The following is a 15,137-nucleotide window of genomic DNA, read 5'->3' on the forward strand; positions in this document are numbered from 1 at the left end:
TAAATAGTCTCGATATTATAACAAGACCCACCCCCACCCCCCCCCTACACACAACAAATTAATCAGTAGGCCCCAGAATGATTTGTGAAATTATGATTATATAATATATCTATCCATTCTCTCGGTAATTTATGTCCTTCCATGTTTAGAAAAATGCTGCTTTATATCTTGAGCTACCATGCCCCATCAAGTCAATTTAATTCGTAAACATGCGCCCTCCCCTACCCCAATCATGTCATCGCCAATGACCCCCAAATGACTCGGTCATAATATATACACGTGATAGAATTTATAATCCTCTACCATATCCGATGTGTCCACTGTTGGTGCGTAAACTGTATAGCCATCATAATACTACAACAATGTTGATAGGCTTAAGAACCCGTTAACCTTCGCTAAGACAAACGTTGATTGTTAATGAATAACTCAAATGTAAATAATTATAGATAGTGCTTACGCTGACACATTGATCAACTGTGTTGATAGATGATGTGTATATACAGGTGCCCTTGATATTTTGTTCTCGAATATAAATGGTAGTCATCTTACCTGAAACTTTGTGATAGGGTTTTAGGTCCCATCCTATGTAGGATGTAGAAGGCATACGTAATAATGCAATCAGGAGTAAGTGATGTCTTACACACACAAGTGTATCGGCTTTATTTCGAACCTGGGACTTCAGTGTTTCAATATTACTGCCATCGCGCCTCGTAAAATAATATTAATTCGTAAATATATTTATTTTAACATAATGCTTACACTCTATGCCAGGTTGACTGACGCTACAGCTACAGAAGTAATGCAGTTATTCGCGACCATCAGCAGGGATAGTTGGTTAATAAACATTCAATCTCAATATTAGCGGTTACAAAATAATTATGTATGTATACATTCCCCTTCCCGCGTCAAGTTTCTTCTTCTCTCTCTCTCTCTCTCTCTCTCTCTCTTTCCCTGGTTCTATCTCCACCTCCACCGCATCTACCAACTGTCCGTGTACTCTACTGTCCAGCGGCATAAATTTAAAGTGACGCCACTGGCATGCATACACACCCTGCCCATACCGTGGTAAAAAGCAAGCATGTGAAACTACCAGGTCAACGTCGTAGGGCTGGTGTTTTGTTTTGATCATCACGTTTCATCAGAGTCAAAATTAAATTTATCTGGGACACAAGTTACAAGATGTTCCACCATGCATGACTATACTACGCCATGTACCAGAATCCTTCTCTCTGTCACTCTGTCTCTCTGTCTCTTTTCCTATCCCCCCCCCCTCTCCCTCTCTATCTCTCTCTATACCCCTCCCACTCGCTCATCCTCCCGTCCATCTATATCCATTGCCCCTCCCCGCCCCCTCCTTCTCTCTCTCTCTCTCTCCCTCTGTATCTATACCCCTCCCACTCGCTCATCCTCCCATCACTCTCTATCCTTTGCCCCTCTCTGCCCCTCCTTCTCTCTATCTCTTTACTTCATGTTATCTCTCTTCTCATCCACCTCCTTCTCGCCCTCTGTTATCTTTACCCTCTTTTCTATCTGTCTCTTTCAATCTATCTCTCTATCTCGATCTCACCCTCTCACCCCAAACAACAAAAAGATCACATGGGCCAGGTAAAAGTAGTAAGTTTAAAACAAACAAACATATATATCATTTTACAACAGTTACGGAGGGAATGGGATATAATTATGTATTAAGTACCCTCATATAGTTCACGATTGATGATTTCTTAAAAGATATTTATACATGACTGTATGTTATGTACCCCCCCCCCCCCTCCCAACTGATAACCCCAAAAGGGGTTCCAATCCTTCTTAATCAATTTCAGAGGCCTACGTACAGACGTTACACTATCTGGAAAGCTCTTTGAACATGTACTGCTGGGATAATTTAACATGAAGGCAAGCCATTCTAAACATGCAAAAGAGTTGTAAGAATAATCATGATAACAATGATTATTAACATGATCATAATGAGAACATTCAGAAGGAGAGGGGAGGGGATGCAGATAGTAGAAGAAAGAGGAGACAGATACAGAGGCAGAGGCTTACAGACAAAGATATAGAGAGATAAAAGACAGAGTAATGGAATATTGAATATAGGTAGTGGGAAAGAGGGGCTGAGGAAAGGATGAGGATGAGATACATGTACAACGTCACATGAATCTATGCTCATAGCATCCAACAAATAGGATATACTATGTTCAAGACATTATCTACAAATGTCAATGAGCTGCCAAGATATTCGGCTGGCATCCCCAACGCGGAGACGGGAGACATAATATTGAGAGGAGATAACACCATATGGGCACTTTACACGGCACAAGGGAACGGCAAAGCACTTACGAAAAATGGAAACTGAGGAACAGGGAAAGGAAACCATTTGAATATAATTATGAATATCGGTATTATCATGGCCTACATGTAGCTATAATGGACAGAAAAACATACTGTACAATAGAAAAAGAGTTAACGATGGAAAGAAGAATAAATAACTATGGGCACTTATAGTGGAACAGAGGAACGTATGGAAAATGGTAACCGAGTCTGTGTAGTTCAATGAAAATTATATGTAAAACTATCAATAATATCGATGTCTAGGATGGGCTGTAAAGGATAGCGGTAAAATGGAAAACAAAGACAGGGATAGGGGGAATTGAATGTGAAAAGAAAACGATAAAAAAACTTCCCGTACTCTGTCTCCTAATCGATGGCATTTGTAACATGCATTTCACCCATCATGTAAGACTGCCCCCCCCCCCAACTCGTGCCCCGAAATGCTGAGTGATTAGCAACTTTGAGAAACTGATCTAGATGTCTAAACGTATTTTTCGTAAATGTCAAATTCGTTATCGAAATGTACAGCTTGACTATTTCAGAATATCCGCCCTGAATACTTGCTAATTACATTTGTGTGAAATATAATTCTTTTGCCTACAACATACTATGATTAAAATATTTTTTTAATCAATACTGTGACAGTAATGGGAAATAGATGCTACAGTTTGAGGAATATGAGAAATGATGATAGGTGTCGAATATCCATGGAGCATGCATGTACCGACAGCCTAACACCAATTGACCACGCCCCTCTACAACACCCCATCCAGCTGCGCTTACACCGCCACCTGCATCAATGTACTAGTCATGCTAGTACTAGGCTTGTGTGTGAGTTTAATGCCCTGATCGCATTCCCTTACCCTTCGAGAAAGAGCCCTTAGCTATATATCAATCGCAACTTTAAAAATATTAACTTTCTCCTTTTTAGACGATTTCATTCAAAATTGCACCAGTCTATTTTTCTGAGTTTTGTGGGGGTTTTGGGATTTCATTTTTGTTTCTTGCTTTTCTCTAGAGTAGTTTGCTGCCAAGGTTAGATTTACCTTTAAGTAAGGACCTTCTATTGCACATTTCTCATAAGAAATATATATTTTAAAGGTGAATAATGTGCACATCTGTCCTTGAATGCTTGAAGGAAAATCCTAATTTGAAGAGACCTTTAAGTTTCCGTTATTTTCATGCACACACACTGATGGCAAACACTAACGATACCCACAAATACCGTGGGGGGGGGGGGGTTTCCATTTGGTCATATCTCCAATAATTCTACTACCCATTCGGTATATTGCTCGTTTAGTCTAATTTCCAATCGGTCTAATTCCCAGTTTGGCTAATCCCCATTTTTTCTACTATCCATATAGTCTATCAATCACTTTTAATCATAAATAATAATAATCATCAAATGATTATTAAACCTCACGGATAATAGACTAAATGGACATTAAACAAACTGTAAATTAGACCAACTGGTTATTATAAACTAAATGAACAAAAGTCCAAATGGGTAGTAGACGAACGGGCTGTAGAACAACCGGTTGGACAATGTTCTTTGATGGTTGTCTGAAGTCCAATGCGGCCTTCTTGATGAGATGAAGCTCCTCTCTGTATCTTCAATCAACCTCACTGTGTTCCCTTTTACCTTTGAATATTGGATTCAATTATCGTTACCATGCGTGCTCATCGAATAGAGGTTGTCACGAACACTGTAGTCTCGTAGTACAGACGTTTCGAGACTTACGTTATCATGGGAAATTGGGAATCTCGTAGTACAATTTTGATTCCCTTTTACAATTATAATTAGGCCTACCTATAAAACAGATATGGCAATTTTCGTTGTCATAGCAAGTGAAATTAACGATTTATGAAAGAATTATGTTTTAGTCATAATTATAATCTGCTGGTAAACCGTAGACGTATATACTGAGTAGAAAGAATGAGAATAAATTTTGACAAGACCATTATTACAATAAAAGCATAAAAACTAATTTACAAAAGGCATCGGAGTGCTGCATGCACGTTCCATGTTTGCAGGCAGTGTCAATAAATTGAATGTCTCCCTATTTTCTCCACACACAGAATTTTCTTAACATTCATTAGGTATTATTGGCAGCTAAATCACGAGCCTATAGCCCAGTTAATGAAAGTGACAGACGTCTGACATGGGAGACTAACACTCTGTTTCGCTACCTGCCAGTTTTCTAGAAAATCTAATTTAGTCATGTACGGTATAGATCTGACGGTATTGCGTTCCCCGAGCAAAATGTCAGATTAATTTCAGCATAATCAGCCTGAAATTTGATTGGTTTGACGGAGGGAAGTAGCACGAGCGTATGTCGAAGGATGGTCTATTATATGCCGAGAATATTATCTGAATATAATGAAGAAACGTGTCGAAATAAACCGATTTACTCAACTGGATTCATCACTATTATGTTACGATGATAAATCGCCGAGATTGCCCGCAATCGATCAAAAGATCACCAAGTCGTCTGCTCGACTCTAATTTGATCTGATTTATGCACAGACAGTATTCTGCTACAGTATCTGAAGAGTGTGAATCCGTATTTGGTACCATCAACAAAATGCTGAAATATAAAGCGTTGTAACCCGTTGGTTTGACATGATTTATTCGAATAATTCCCTCAAATCTAACACAATCTAATCCGCATTGTCTGGTCTGAATTATTCACAGTATGCTTGAATGTAAAGCGACTGAATCCGAGTTGATTTGATATGACTTATTCACAAGTTGTGCTTGAATCTCATACGAGCGAATTCGTATTCAATTTCATCTAATGTATTCACAATATGCTTGATTCTAAAATGGATCGAATCCATACAATTTGCTATGACTTACAGTATTCTCGAATGTAAAGCAATTGAATCCGTATTTAATTTGTATGAATTATTCGCACACTGTGCCTGAATCTAATTCTTCACATACATTAAACAATGTCATCTGCATGTCATATTCATAAATCAAATGATACATAGGCCATTTACGTGAATGTTTATTGTTCCGTTCTTTCCGCAAATCTATTGTTGCTTTCTTTTCTTTTCTTTTTATTTGTGTTGTAAATTCCATTATGAGAAATGCATGGGAGGAATGGATGACAAAGACAAAGAGACGAAAGATAAGAGAAGAAAGAGTATTCTAGATGTAAAATAGGACAATTCAACCATAGGATGAATTTTGTATTACTTAAAATAGTTTACACGTTATGGAGCTTATGATGTATGGCATGATTGGTATACCGACCGTATTTAATAGAGAGAGCTACTGCACAAAACAAACATAACAAAGTTCAACTTATGTGTTCATTGAGCCACGGGTTTGTCAACAAACCTGTTATTATTTCAGCAATGGACAGATAGTTCATCATCTCCCTCTCTCTCTCTCTCTCTCTCTCTCTCATATTATGTATGTCTATATGTTTATCGGGGTGTATATAACCTTACCCTTTCGCAATACACAGATACATGTATTTTAAATCAATACATTCGTAAAAGACACCCATCGTTATATACATTGCTCGTCAGCAAGGTCTGCATTTCATACACCACAATACACAACTAAACGAAATACGTATTGTTATCTTGTATGCCATACATTATGAGGCTAAAACAAACACAGCTTATTAGGTCAGTCAAAGCCTAATGAATAACCACACTGTTAGTAGTTCAGAGAGGTTAACACGTGGGCAAATACAAAAGAACAATGCTATCCAGGCATGGCCGAGAAAATAATAGATGATCATTAGCAGAGGGTGTTCAAAAGTATAGTTTAGAAAATGTAATGTCGTTCTTTCTCAAACAATTAACGCAACGGTTCTCAATTAAAATGTATGATTGGAAAGTTTAAGGTAGTGGCTAACTCTGCTTCTGATTCTAAACAAATACATGGATTTAGCTTCAACATTACACCATATCACTGAAAACACGTAGTAGGGCCATGAGTTGTAAAACTGGAAACATTGTTGAAAAATACCTTTGAAGGCATTCAATTTATGTCAAATGCTTGTCCGATCTTCTAGCAACAGCTAAATAAAGAAGTCATTAAATTATTATCAGCAAAGTGATACAAATAGACCTACATTGTAACCAATAAACGTTATTAATCAAGTATTGAATTGAATATTTCTTGTATCCTACTGTATTATTCCCTTGGTACCAACGATTGCTATTTACTACACAAAAGCTTTCTACATTCTTGCCATATATAGCACCAATTATCAATTGTAAAGAATCCATTAACTGTTGATAATCATGAGTTCTGATACGTATCGTTATTTCTAATACATTCAAGTCTATGCACGTCGGGAATAATGGCAGGTAATACAGCTAACAACTACATTTTTCATACCCTTTACAAAGCTACTTAATTTCTTCAAGTAAGTGAAAAATTCATTTGTCTCAAATTATTTGTATTGCGAATGTGACATAGTAAAGCTCACATCTAACAATATTCAACAAGAGTCCTAAATCAACCAGTCCACCTTCAATACTTGAGTTACGATAAACATTAGATTCAAGAGGGGATGAATAATTTAGCGCCGGTTTATCTGTATATCTACCATTTCAAATAAATATGGCAATTGAAAGGTTGCAAGTACTTCTTTCTATCCTATAAATACCTTTATTTATTCTTTTTTTGTTCAGTTCCTATGACTCATAGAACGCCCCTCTTTTTCACCAAACGTCGCACGCTCCCAATAAAACGAAAGAAACAAATCTCCAAAGACATGCCAAGCACGCGGAAGTGAAGAAGCTGTATTGAGTGATACCCAATATCCTATATTGAAGCACATCTTTTCTTGTAACACACAAATACTTCAGCATTAAACTGTCTACAATGCATTCTTATGCAAATCAATCCTCTTTTAATTTTACATTCATCAAATCTTCAACGGATTGATAATATTATAAGTTTTCAAAAGGCAGTTCCACAATGAATTTATCATTGGTCAATCGTTGGTTATAAGTTAAGATTATAATTATATGACATTTTTGAGATTCAAATTATTTATATTGTACTGACATCTCATACAGAACGAATCTTTTATTGATAACAATCGGATCGAATATCCCACTCACCCACTTTCCAGGCAACCAACTATCATAAGCATCCATGAAAAAGGGACAAGGGGCACAATTTGCCCCTCTTGATGGACTTCCAACTATGAAAGAAAGGCAGCCTGCAAATTTTAGGCCATCTTTGGTTTTAGCATTTAAAATATTCATCCATCATTTGCAGTATGTTATCCCATTTTCTATTTCCTTGGGGCTGACACTCCCCCCCCCCCCCCTCCAAGGCCCTTAAAAATGTAGTTTCCTTGCTGAACTACATGTATATACATGTAGTTCACCGTAGGCTCCGATGCTTTGCTCCTCCAGAGGCTAAGGTCTGGATATGCCACTTTCGTTATGAGATGCTATCCTCCAGTGACAGGGAGAACGCTGAATATCAGAAAGGTCGAGCTATTTATGAAATTATTGTATCGAATTGCATTATAATGTCAAATGAATTAAACTTCTCTTTATACCAATTTTGACAGAGGGATAAATAATACGCCGCTATCCTTCTACAATAGGCCCACGCATTGTATTCCCCGTTGTAAGCGTCTATTCAATTCAGGACCGAATAGTTAATTAGTGTATTATACAGTTATATAGGTTTATATTTGGCCCCTGTTCATAAATGGATATTATGGGTTGATTATTTTCTTCAGAGTGATGTTTTAATTATAATTACCATGTCCATGGGTATAGGCATTGTATAAATGCGCTCTTTTGAAAGTTATATTAATTATTCCCGCGTTTACAACAGACACATTATGAGCATCAAGTTAATTACTTTCGCGTTCATGCGAATGTGTAACCCCCTCTCTTTCTCTCTCTCTCTCTCTCTCTCTCTCTCTCTCTCTCTTCTCTCTCTCTATCTCTCTCTCTCTCACACATACACACATAGAAAGAGTGTCTATAGCGCGCATAGACATTCTTTTTCTCCATCTCTCACTCTCTTTCTTTCTCTCTTTCTTTTCTTTCATCCTGCTTTTATCCGTGTCCACCCTGAGTTATATTTTCGTTCTTTAGCTGTCTACATGTTGTATGCCGAACTTCATTCTGTCAAGGTGTAATGCTGAGGGGGAGGGGGGAAGGGAGTTATCCCCGATTCTTTTTTACACTCTTCCACCATTTTCGACTTATCTGCTTTGCCCCCGCTCCCCGGTCCATGACCCTATATGCCCTCATTTTCGTTTTCTCCACCATTCCATCTCTCTCTCCCTCTCTCTTTCTCAAATGTCAACATCGCATCTCGAGACCATTATCGCACTCTTTTGATCTCAGTATTTTCACATGTGCTTTAAAACTTTCTCTTCATTCTTTGAGCATCAAATTTCCCATCGCATCGACGACACTTCATTCTCCCCATCGACCCCTTTCTTCCATTTCATTGAGCTTATTACCCCCCCCCCCCCCCAAACAAACATCTCTCTCTCTCTCTCTCTCTCTCTCTCTCTCTCTTGAGTTAAAATTATACTTAAAACATGCATTTAGAAATTAGACCTACACGTGCACGCTGGCACTATGTGGTATAACTATCAACAAGTACATAGGGCATATCGTCATGTCTACATCCACCAAAAGATGTGTTAGCACATTCTTTCGTGGTGAATCTAAATGTATATCGGTCGCAACTCCCCCCCCCCCCCCTCCTCCTCCTCCATCTCTTTCTTTCTTTTAGACAATCTATCCGTCTTTGTCTGCTTATTTATCCACGATAATTATTCTATTATACGTTTTCTCTAAAACTATATTTACATATACATCTTGCATAGACATATACATGTGTATCCTTCTGCACATCTAAGCATCTCTCCTATATCCACCATTTTGTCTCTCTCTCTCTCCCTCCCCCCTCCCCCCCCCCCTCTCTCTCTCTCTCTCTCTCTACCTCTCTCTACCCTCCCTCGCATAAATGTGTGAACCACCTTGATCATCACGGTGTGTATCATGTGACCTTTGACCGCTACCTATTGTTATGATTCGGATCAAATCACAGGACCTCGCTGTTATTTCAACACTCACCCAAAAAATATTTCATCGCATGCCTTTTATGATAGACACAACATCAACTCCACATGACCGACTCTTTACTGTACAATGTGGACCTTGCTTTTTTGTCCCCACCAAACCAAATAATGGATAATACATTGTATGTATTTATGATGGAGTGACTGCGTCACATGACCGTGAATTTAGAGATCGAATCACAATGCTATTTTCCAACCCTCACAACAAATATTTTCACATATGGTTTTATGATAGACCTACTATAAAAAGGCACATGACCTTTGCTATTATTGCTCTGATTTCTACTGTAGAATAAACACCCGTTGCCCCCTTTTTAATGGTACAATATAAATCTACAATAAAATGCACGGATCCAACGGGCCTTTGCTGTTTAATCATGGATATATTATAGAGCCTCAAATCCAAAGTCATCGCCAATCAATGCAGTTATGAAAGACATGCTATACAAATACACAAGACCTTGTACATGTATTCACCGTACAACAATATAAAGTCATGAGATTATTGACAGACACGCCTACAAGACTCAATCTGCCATCAATAACGTTAATATACCTATGTATAGGCATATATTTTTTATTCTTTAATTCAGGTGTGACTGTAAAATGAACCCAAGGCTTGTCAAATATTTCCGTGATGTGCATAACAACGATTCTTAATGTTGATGTCTGTTTCATGGACACGTGACCTATAGGGTGTGCGAGGGCAATTATTGAGAAACATGAACTGCAAAGTTGTCTGGAAACTTCAACTTGTGTTTCGCTATTTGTACGCATTGGGGTAGCCCCGCGTACAGGCATTATACCACTCAAATTGACACCCATTACAAGCCCTGATAAATGGGGGAATTGCTCAACCATTCATAACAGATAAAGAATTAAATCATTCTATTCTCGACGATTTGTCGTTTCATGGTCTGTGCACACATCAACATCTCAGCTATATTAGGGATAGATAATGACGCAGTAGCACTTTACGCTCTATTTTTTAAAGAGGAGGATGAGAAAAGGCGAAACTGGGGAGGTAATTTAGAAGGAAAGACATAAATGGAGGTGAGTGGTAGAAATGGTGGGAAAGAGAGAATGAGGGGGTGAGAGGGAGAGAGAGAGAGAGAGAGAGAGAGAGAGAGAAAAAACATACTACCCTGATTTTGATAACGGTCTCAAATCGAACCTGGTTAGGTCATGACCTGCATGTGTATTATTCAGACTTTGCGCCATTTTTTAAAGAGATGTATACTGTGTCACATAATATACATGGATACATGGTCTGGTAAAAGTATCTAAAATAAAATGGTCACGGCATTCCCTTCCAAATTTGACAGATAATATACTTATCTCGACAATTATCTTTATAAAAGGATGTCTGGCTATACATTTCATTGCAAATAAAACGTACACAACGAAGGCATCATACAATATTTTGCTGTGTATATATAATTGTCTGTCACCAATGTCAGGAGCAAATTTCTCGTCATTATTTTTTATCTAATTCACAATCAACACTTATAAACCCTAAAGTTCATATTAATTACTTTTCTTTTGTATAGTTAAGTAAACAGCTAGATTCGTATGCCTCCAAAAGGCAAATGGTGCAATATTCCTATCAATATAATAATAATATAATAATAATAATAATAATAATAATAATAATAATAATAATAATAATAATAATAATAATAATAATATAGGTTCATAATACTGCACCACTCTACTGAACATGAGTATAAACATCGCCAAAGCAGTCTTTTATCAAAATCATACCAATTACAAAAGTCAAACCATATTCGTATCATACACGAACAGTTTGAGGGGTACGTTAATCGCAACAGGTAGATTTAGGCAGGCCGACCATTGCAGCATACATAAGTTCAAGGCATCACTACAGTGTCTTTCGTATCCCATTGCAGACGACATAACGTAGATCAGAGCGCGCGCGGTGTAAATTTATGCAGCGGAATAGATGCTGATGCTTTTGCGACTGCACCAGAGAGCCAGGGTTTAAAAATACGGAATTGGTTGAGACTTACCGGTTCCATTCCTCGTTTCTTAGTCCCAGAACCTGCTGGGACTTCGTTGAGGCTTCGAACTCGGGTTCATGCTGAAGAACTGGCATCGCGGACCCTCTTCGAGCCGCTAGCCCAATATTAGTACCGACGAACGCCGAGAAACGCCGTGCTGTCCTCCCCGGGCTCCGGCGTGGTTTGTTGGCTCCGTCCGCTACACTGATCCATTGCTGCACGGCTCCGCCAGTGGCACCGTTCGCACTGCTCGGTGAATTGGTGCTCGCGTGGTGTTGTGCGAACAGTCCCAGACTGGAGTGGGGCTCAGCGAAAGACCTGCGTTTCATGGTAAATGAGGTAGACTTGCCGTTGGCTACGTGTTGAAAGATGGGAGCAGCTAAATCAACAATTTTACGTGCTAAAGGACTGACATAATGAACTTGATATCTGGAAAAGAAAACAAAATAAAAGCAAATCAAAATAAACATTGTAAATTTAAGTTTTGCTGATTCGACATCACATTGTCACATAGTGTTGAGATAATAAAAATTCGTAAAGGTCTTTTCATTTACAAAACATGCAGATTGTGTACAACGGGTAATTTCAAAGGAGTAATTAGATGCATAATGGCACTTATGTCGCTAATTTTTGGATATTTCTTATGGAAGTTAAACAAAACGTGAAACAATCTCTCCTCACATCTTGACATGTTTATGAATATTTAAATGCAAACATTGTATAGTTTTAAAGTAAGTTCATATCCTTGTACAGTTCAACAGTTGTGTGACTTGAAACCATCAATGGTACGTAAGGCAATTTCGAGTGATTGATCATTTTGGTGTGATATAAATGAAAAGTGAGCACGCACCATACATGACAATACACAGATCACATGCTGCATGTAATTAATTTTCATCCATATCACACTCAAAAAAGAATAACAAAAGTAAATGTATATGCTTTCAGTTTGTATTACCATATAATTATGTAAAAAGTACCTTTTTACAATTTGAATATAATACTGCAGGATCGGTTTTTTTTTTTTTTTTTTTTTTTTTTTGGGGGGGGGGGGGGTATTGGGGGCTTTGTGGGGACTTGGGGCTTGAGGGCCCTTGCATTCAATTTCTACTCGTGTATTACTATTCATTTTCAGAGGAAGGGTTGTTGTGGTGGTGGAGAGTAACATTTTGACATTTTGAACAGGCAGAACGTTGTCACAAGCAAGACGGTTCATCAATACACCAATAGATGGCAGCAAACTCAATCGGTAAAACAGCATGATTAATGTCTACGCCGTTTGAATTCTCGCTACCCCAAATAGCGATTCTGCCGAGATCCGGGGAAAATCCTGAAAACGCGCATTGCATTATGGGATAGCTTTTCGACATTACAGCTTCCTGTGCAGGCGCGCGATAGCGCAAACGTAAAACGCCGTCGCCACACAACGTGTATGCACCGAATATGTCGTCTGCTCGGTCTTGTTTTTTTTCGCAAATATTTCAACGTTTATTTGAACATTTCATTCGTTGTTTTTTGCGTCTTTTGACATCAGTGACGATGGTTTTCTTTTGTGAGGCTGCACAGTGCTGGGCTCATGATTCCAAGCGTAAGAACCCTGAAAAATGGGGGTGGATGAAGGCCGTGACTTGGGATGGGACTCTATACCGGAAGTTGTAGTGACGACCCGAGAGAGTGAAAATTACCTCGTCTCGCGAATTTCGAGATTTTCGTACCTATTTAGGGTAGCGAGAATTACTCGCAGTTAATAAACTGCAGCTATGCAATACGTTTTATTTACAGCCCCCTCTCTTGATGTATATTTATATTTTGTGTTATCTGTATATTTATGGGGTATTAATTTTGAATTTTCTATCGTATTTCTTTCACTTTCAGTCTCTGCAGAAAAAAACTAAAATCCGTTATATTTTGCCTGTTGTCTTTATGACATCCTCGTGTGTTTGTTTGTGTGTTTTGTTTTGTTTTCTATGTACGTTTGTTACTATATACCCCCCCCCCCTTTTTTTTTCCTTCTCTCTCTCTCTCTCTCTCTCTAACTCCCTTTTGCCATGTTGACATGATCTTCTTTTCTTTTGCAACTTTTATTGTTCTTTTTTTCTTCTTCATGAGAACCAAGATACAGTCAAACCTGCTTTAGTGACTACTTGAATAGAAAGACCACCTGTCTACAATGTCAACATTTGTTGGTTTCCCTTGAAAATTGTTTCTCATTGAAACATGTAAATGGAACCTGTACTTAAAGATCACCTTCCTATAAAGACCACCTCTCTTGTCTCCCTTGGGTGGTATTTATAGACATGTCTTATTGTATCCCATATTCCCTACCTATGCCATTTATAAATCCCTTTCTCCTTTGCTTCCATTCCTCATACACGATTTCTGCATCTCTCTTATTTTGTATTTCCTTAATACACCCCATTCTTCATACTACTCACTCCCAGAGCTCACCCATGTTTGCTCTCCATACAAACATGGGAAAGCTCGCTGCTACAAAAATAGCCCCTACATTCGAGAGAGAGTAGACCTGAACCGGCGTTCAAGGAAGTTCTCCATCAATAACCTATGATTAATTTCCTTTTTAGGTAATTACTGACCTATCTCGGCTCCTGTTCCCCCTCCCCGATGCTACTGTTGTTTGCCTGCACAACCCGTGACATGACACACGCGAAACGTGTGTAGAACAGCTAGCCGCAAAACCTAATAATAGTTACAACTATTTCTCTAAAATAAGACTCTTAAAGCTAAAGTTGATTACTGCAAATCCTAATAATAGATACCACTATTTCCCTCAATTAAGATTTAGGGCTAAAGTAGAATACTGCTAAATCTAATAATAGGTATAACTATTTCCCTCAAATAAGACTTTATAGAGCTAAATTTGAGTATTGGTCACGCGATTGCATTTTGAACATCGTAACAAAAACTGTCTCGAAGCTCCAGCCGCAAATCCTAAAATTCCGCTTTTGTCCATGAATATGGAATACTAAGTTGTTAGCTATTTTTATCGACTGATTGTGACAATATGTTTTATTCTTCTAAGCTTTATTTTTTATCTTCTCATAGCTATATTGATCAATCTCTACGACTCTTAAAGAATGTTAAAACTATTTCTTTTCTCACCGTGCCCACTTTGGAAATCTTTGTTGTAAACATAAAATGGCCAGAAGTTTTGGGGAAGTTTTTGGACATCTTTGAAATGATGACAAAAATAGATAAAGCCTTGCTGAAGATTACATAAATTGAAAAGTACTGCGCATAGATTTAAGTATGCCTCATATACTACATCTTGAAAATGGCATCAGCATTTTGGTCGAATGATTTATTATTGTTATCATTTTTATTATTTGTAGTAGTAGTATTAGTAGTAGTATTAATTATAATTATTGATATTTTTATTATTTGTATTATCCAAGGGTAAACCCTCTTCATGTGGCATTTCTAATGTAATACTAAGGCCTACTTGAAATAGGACTAGAATAAAAATGATAACAAATCTTACAAATTAATAATTCAACTTTACCATGCATGCATGATACAACTTTCCCTTTAACAGTATACAATCTATACACTTACACGCTGTCTGTAGTAATCGAATACCCCTACAACCAGCAGGGTGTCAATATTGAGTCATTGGTCGGTAAATAGCGTTTGTCCCAAAGAGATACATCAGATTACAAGATTAAAGCTATCC

At 37.9% G+C, this 15,137-nt stretch overlaps 1 protein-coding gene across 3 annotated transcripts in view; it reads right to left on the reverse strand.

The window, feature by feature from the left end:
• The window catches only part of LOC115926357 (proline-rich protein 5-like), a 40,368-nt gene extending 28,498 nt beyond the window's left edge, over nt 1–11,870 (reverse strand). For all 3 annotated transcript variants that reach the window (XM_030991001.1, XM_030991015.1, XM_030991009.1), the window contains exon 1: nt 11,456–11,870. In XM_030991001.1, coding sequence (XP_030846861.1) covers nt 11,456–11,775 — 320 coding nt within the window. In that variant the 5' untranslated portion in view covers nt 11,776–11,870. The remainder of the gene's footprint in view (nt 1–11,455) is intronic.
• Between the last annotated feature and the right edge of the window lie 3,267 nt (nt 11,871–15,137).

The sequence above is a fragment of the Strongylocentrotus purpuratus genome, unplaced genomic scaffold (assembly GCF_000002235.5).
Source record: "Strongylocentrotus purpuratus isolate Spur 01 unplaced genomic scaffold, Spur_5.0 spur5_contig_844, whole genome shotgun sequence".
In the NCBI taxonomy this organism is placed as follows: domain Eukaryota; kingdom Metazoa; phylum Echinodermata; class Echinoidea; order Camarodonta; family Strongylocentrotidae; genus Strongylocentrotus; species Strongylocentrotus purpuratus.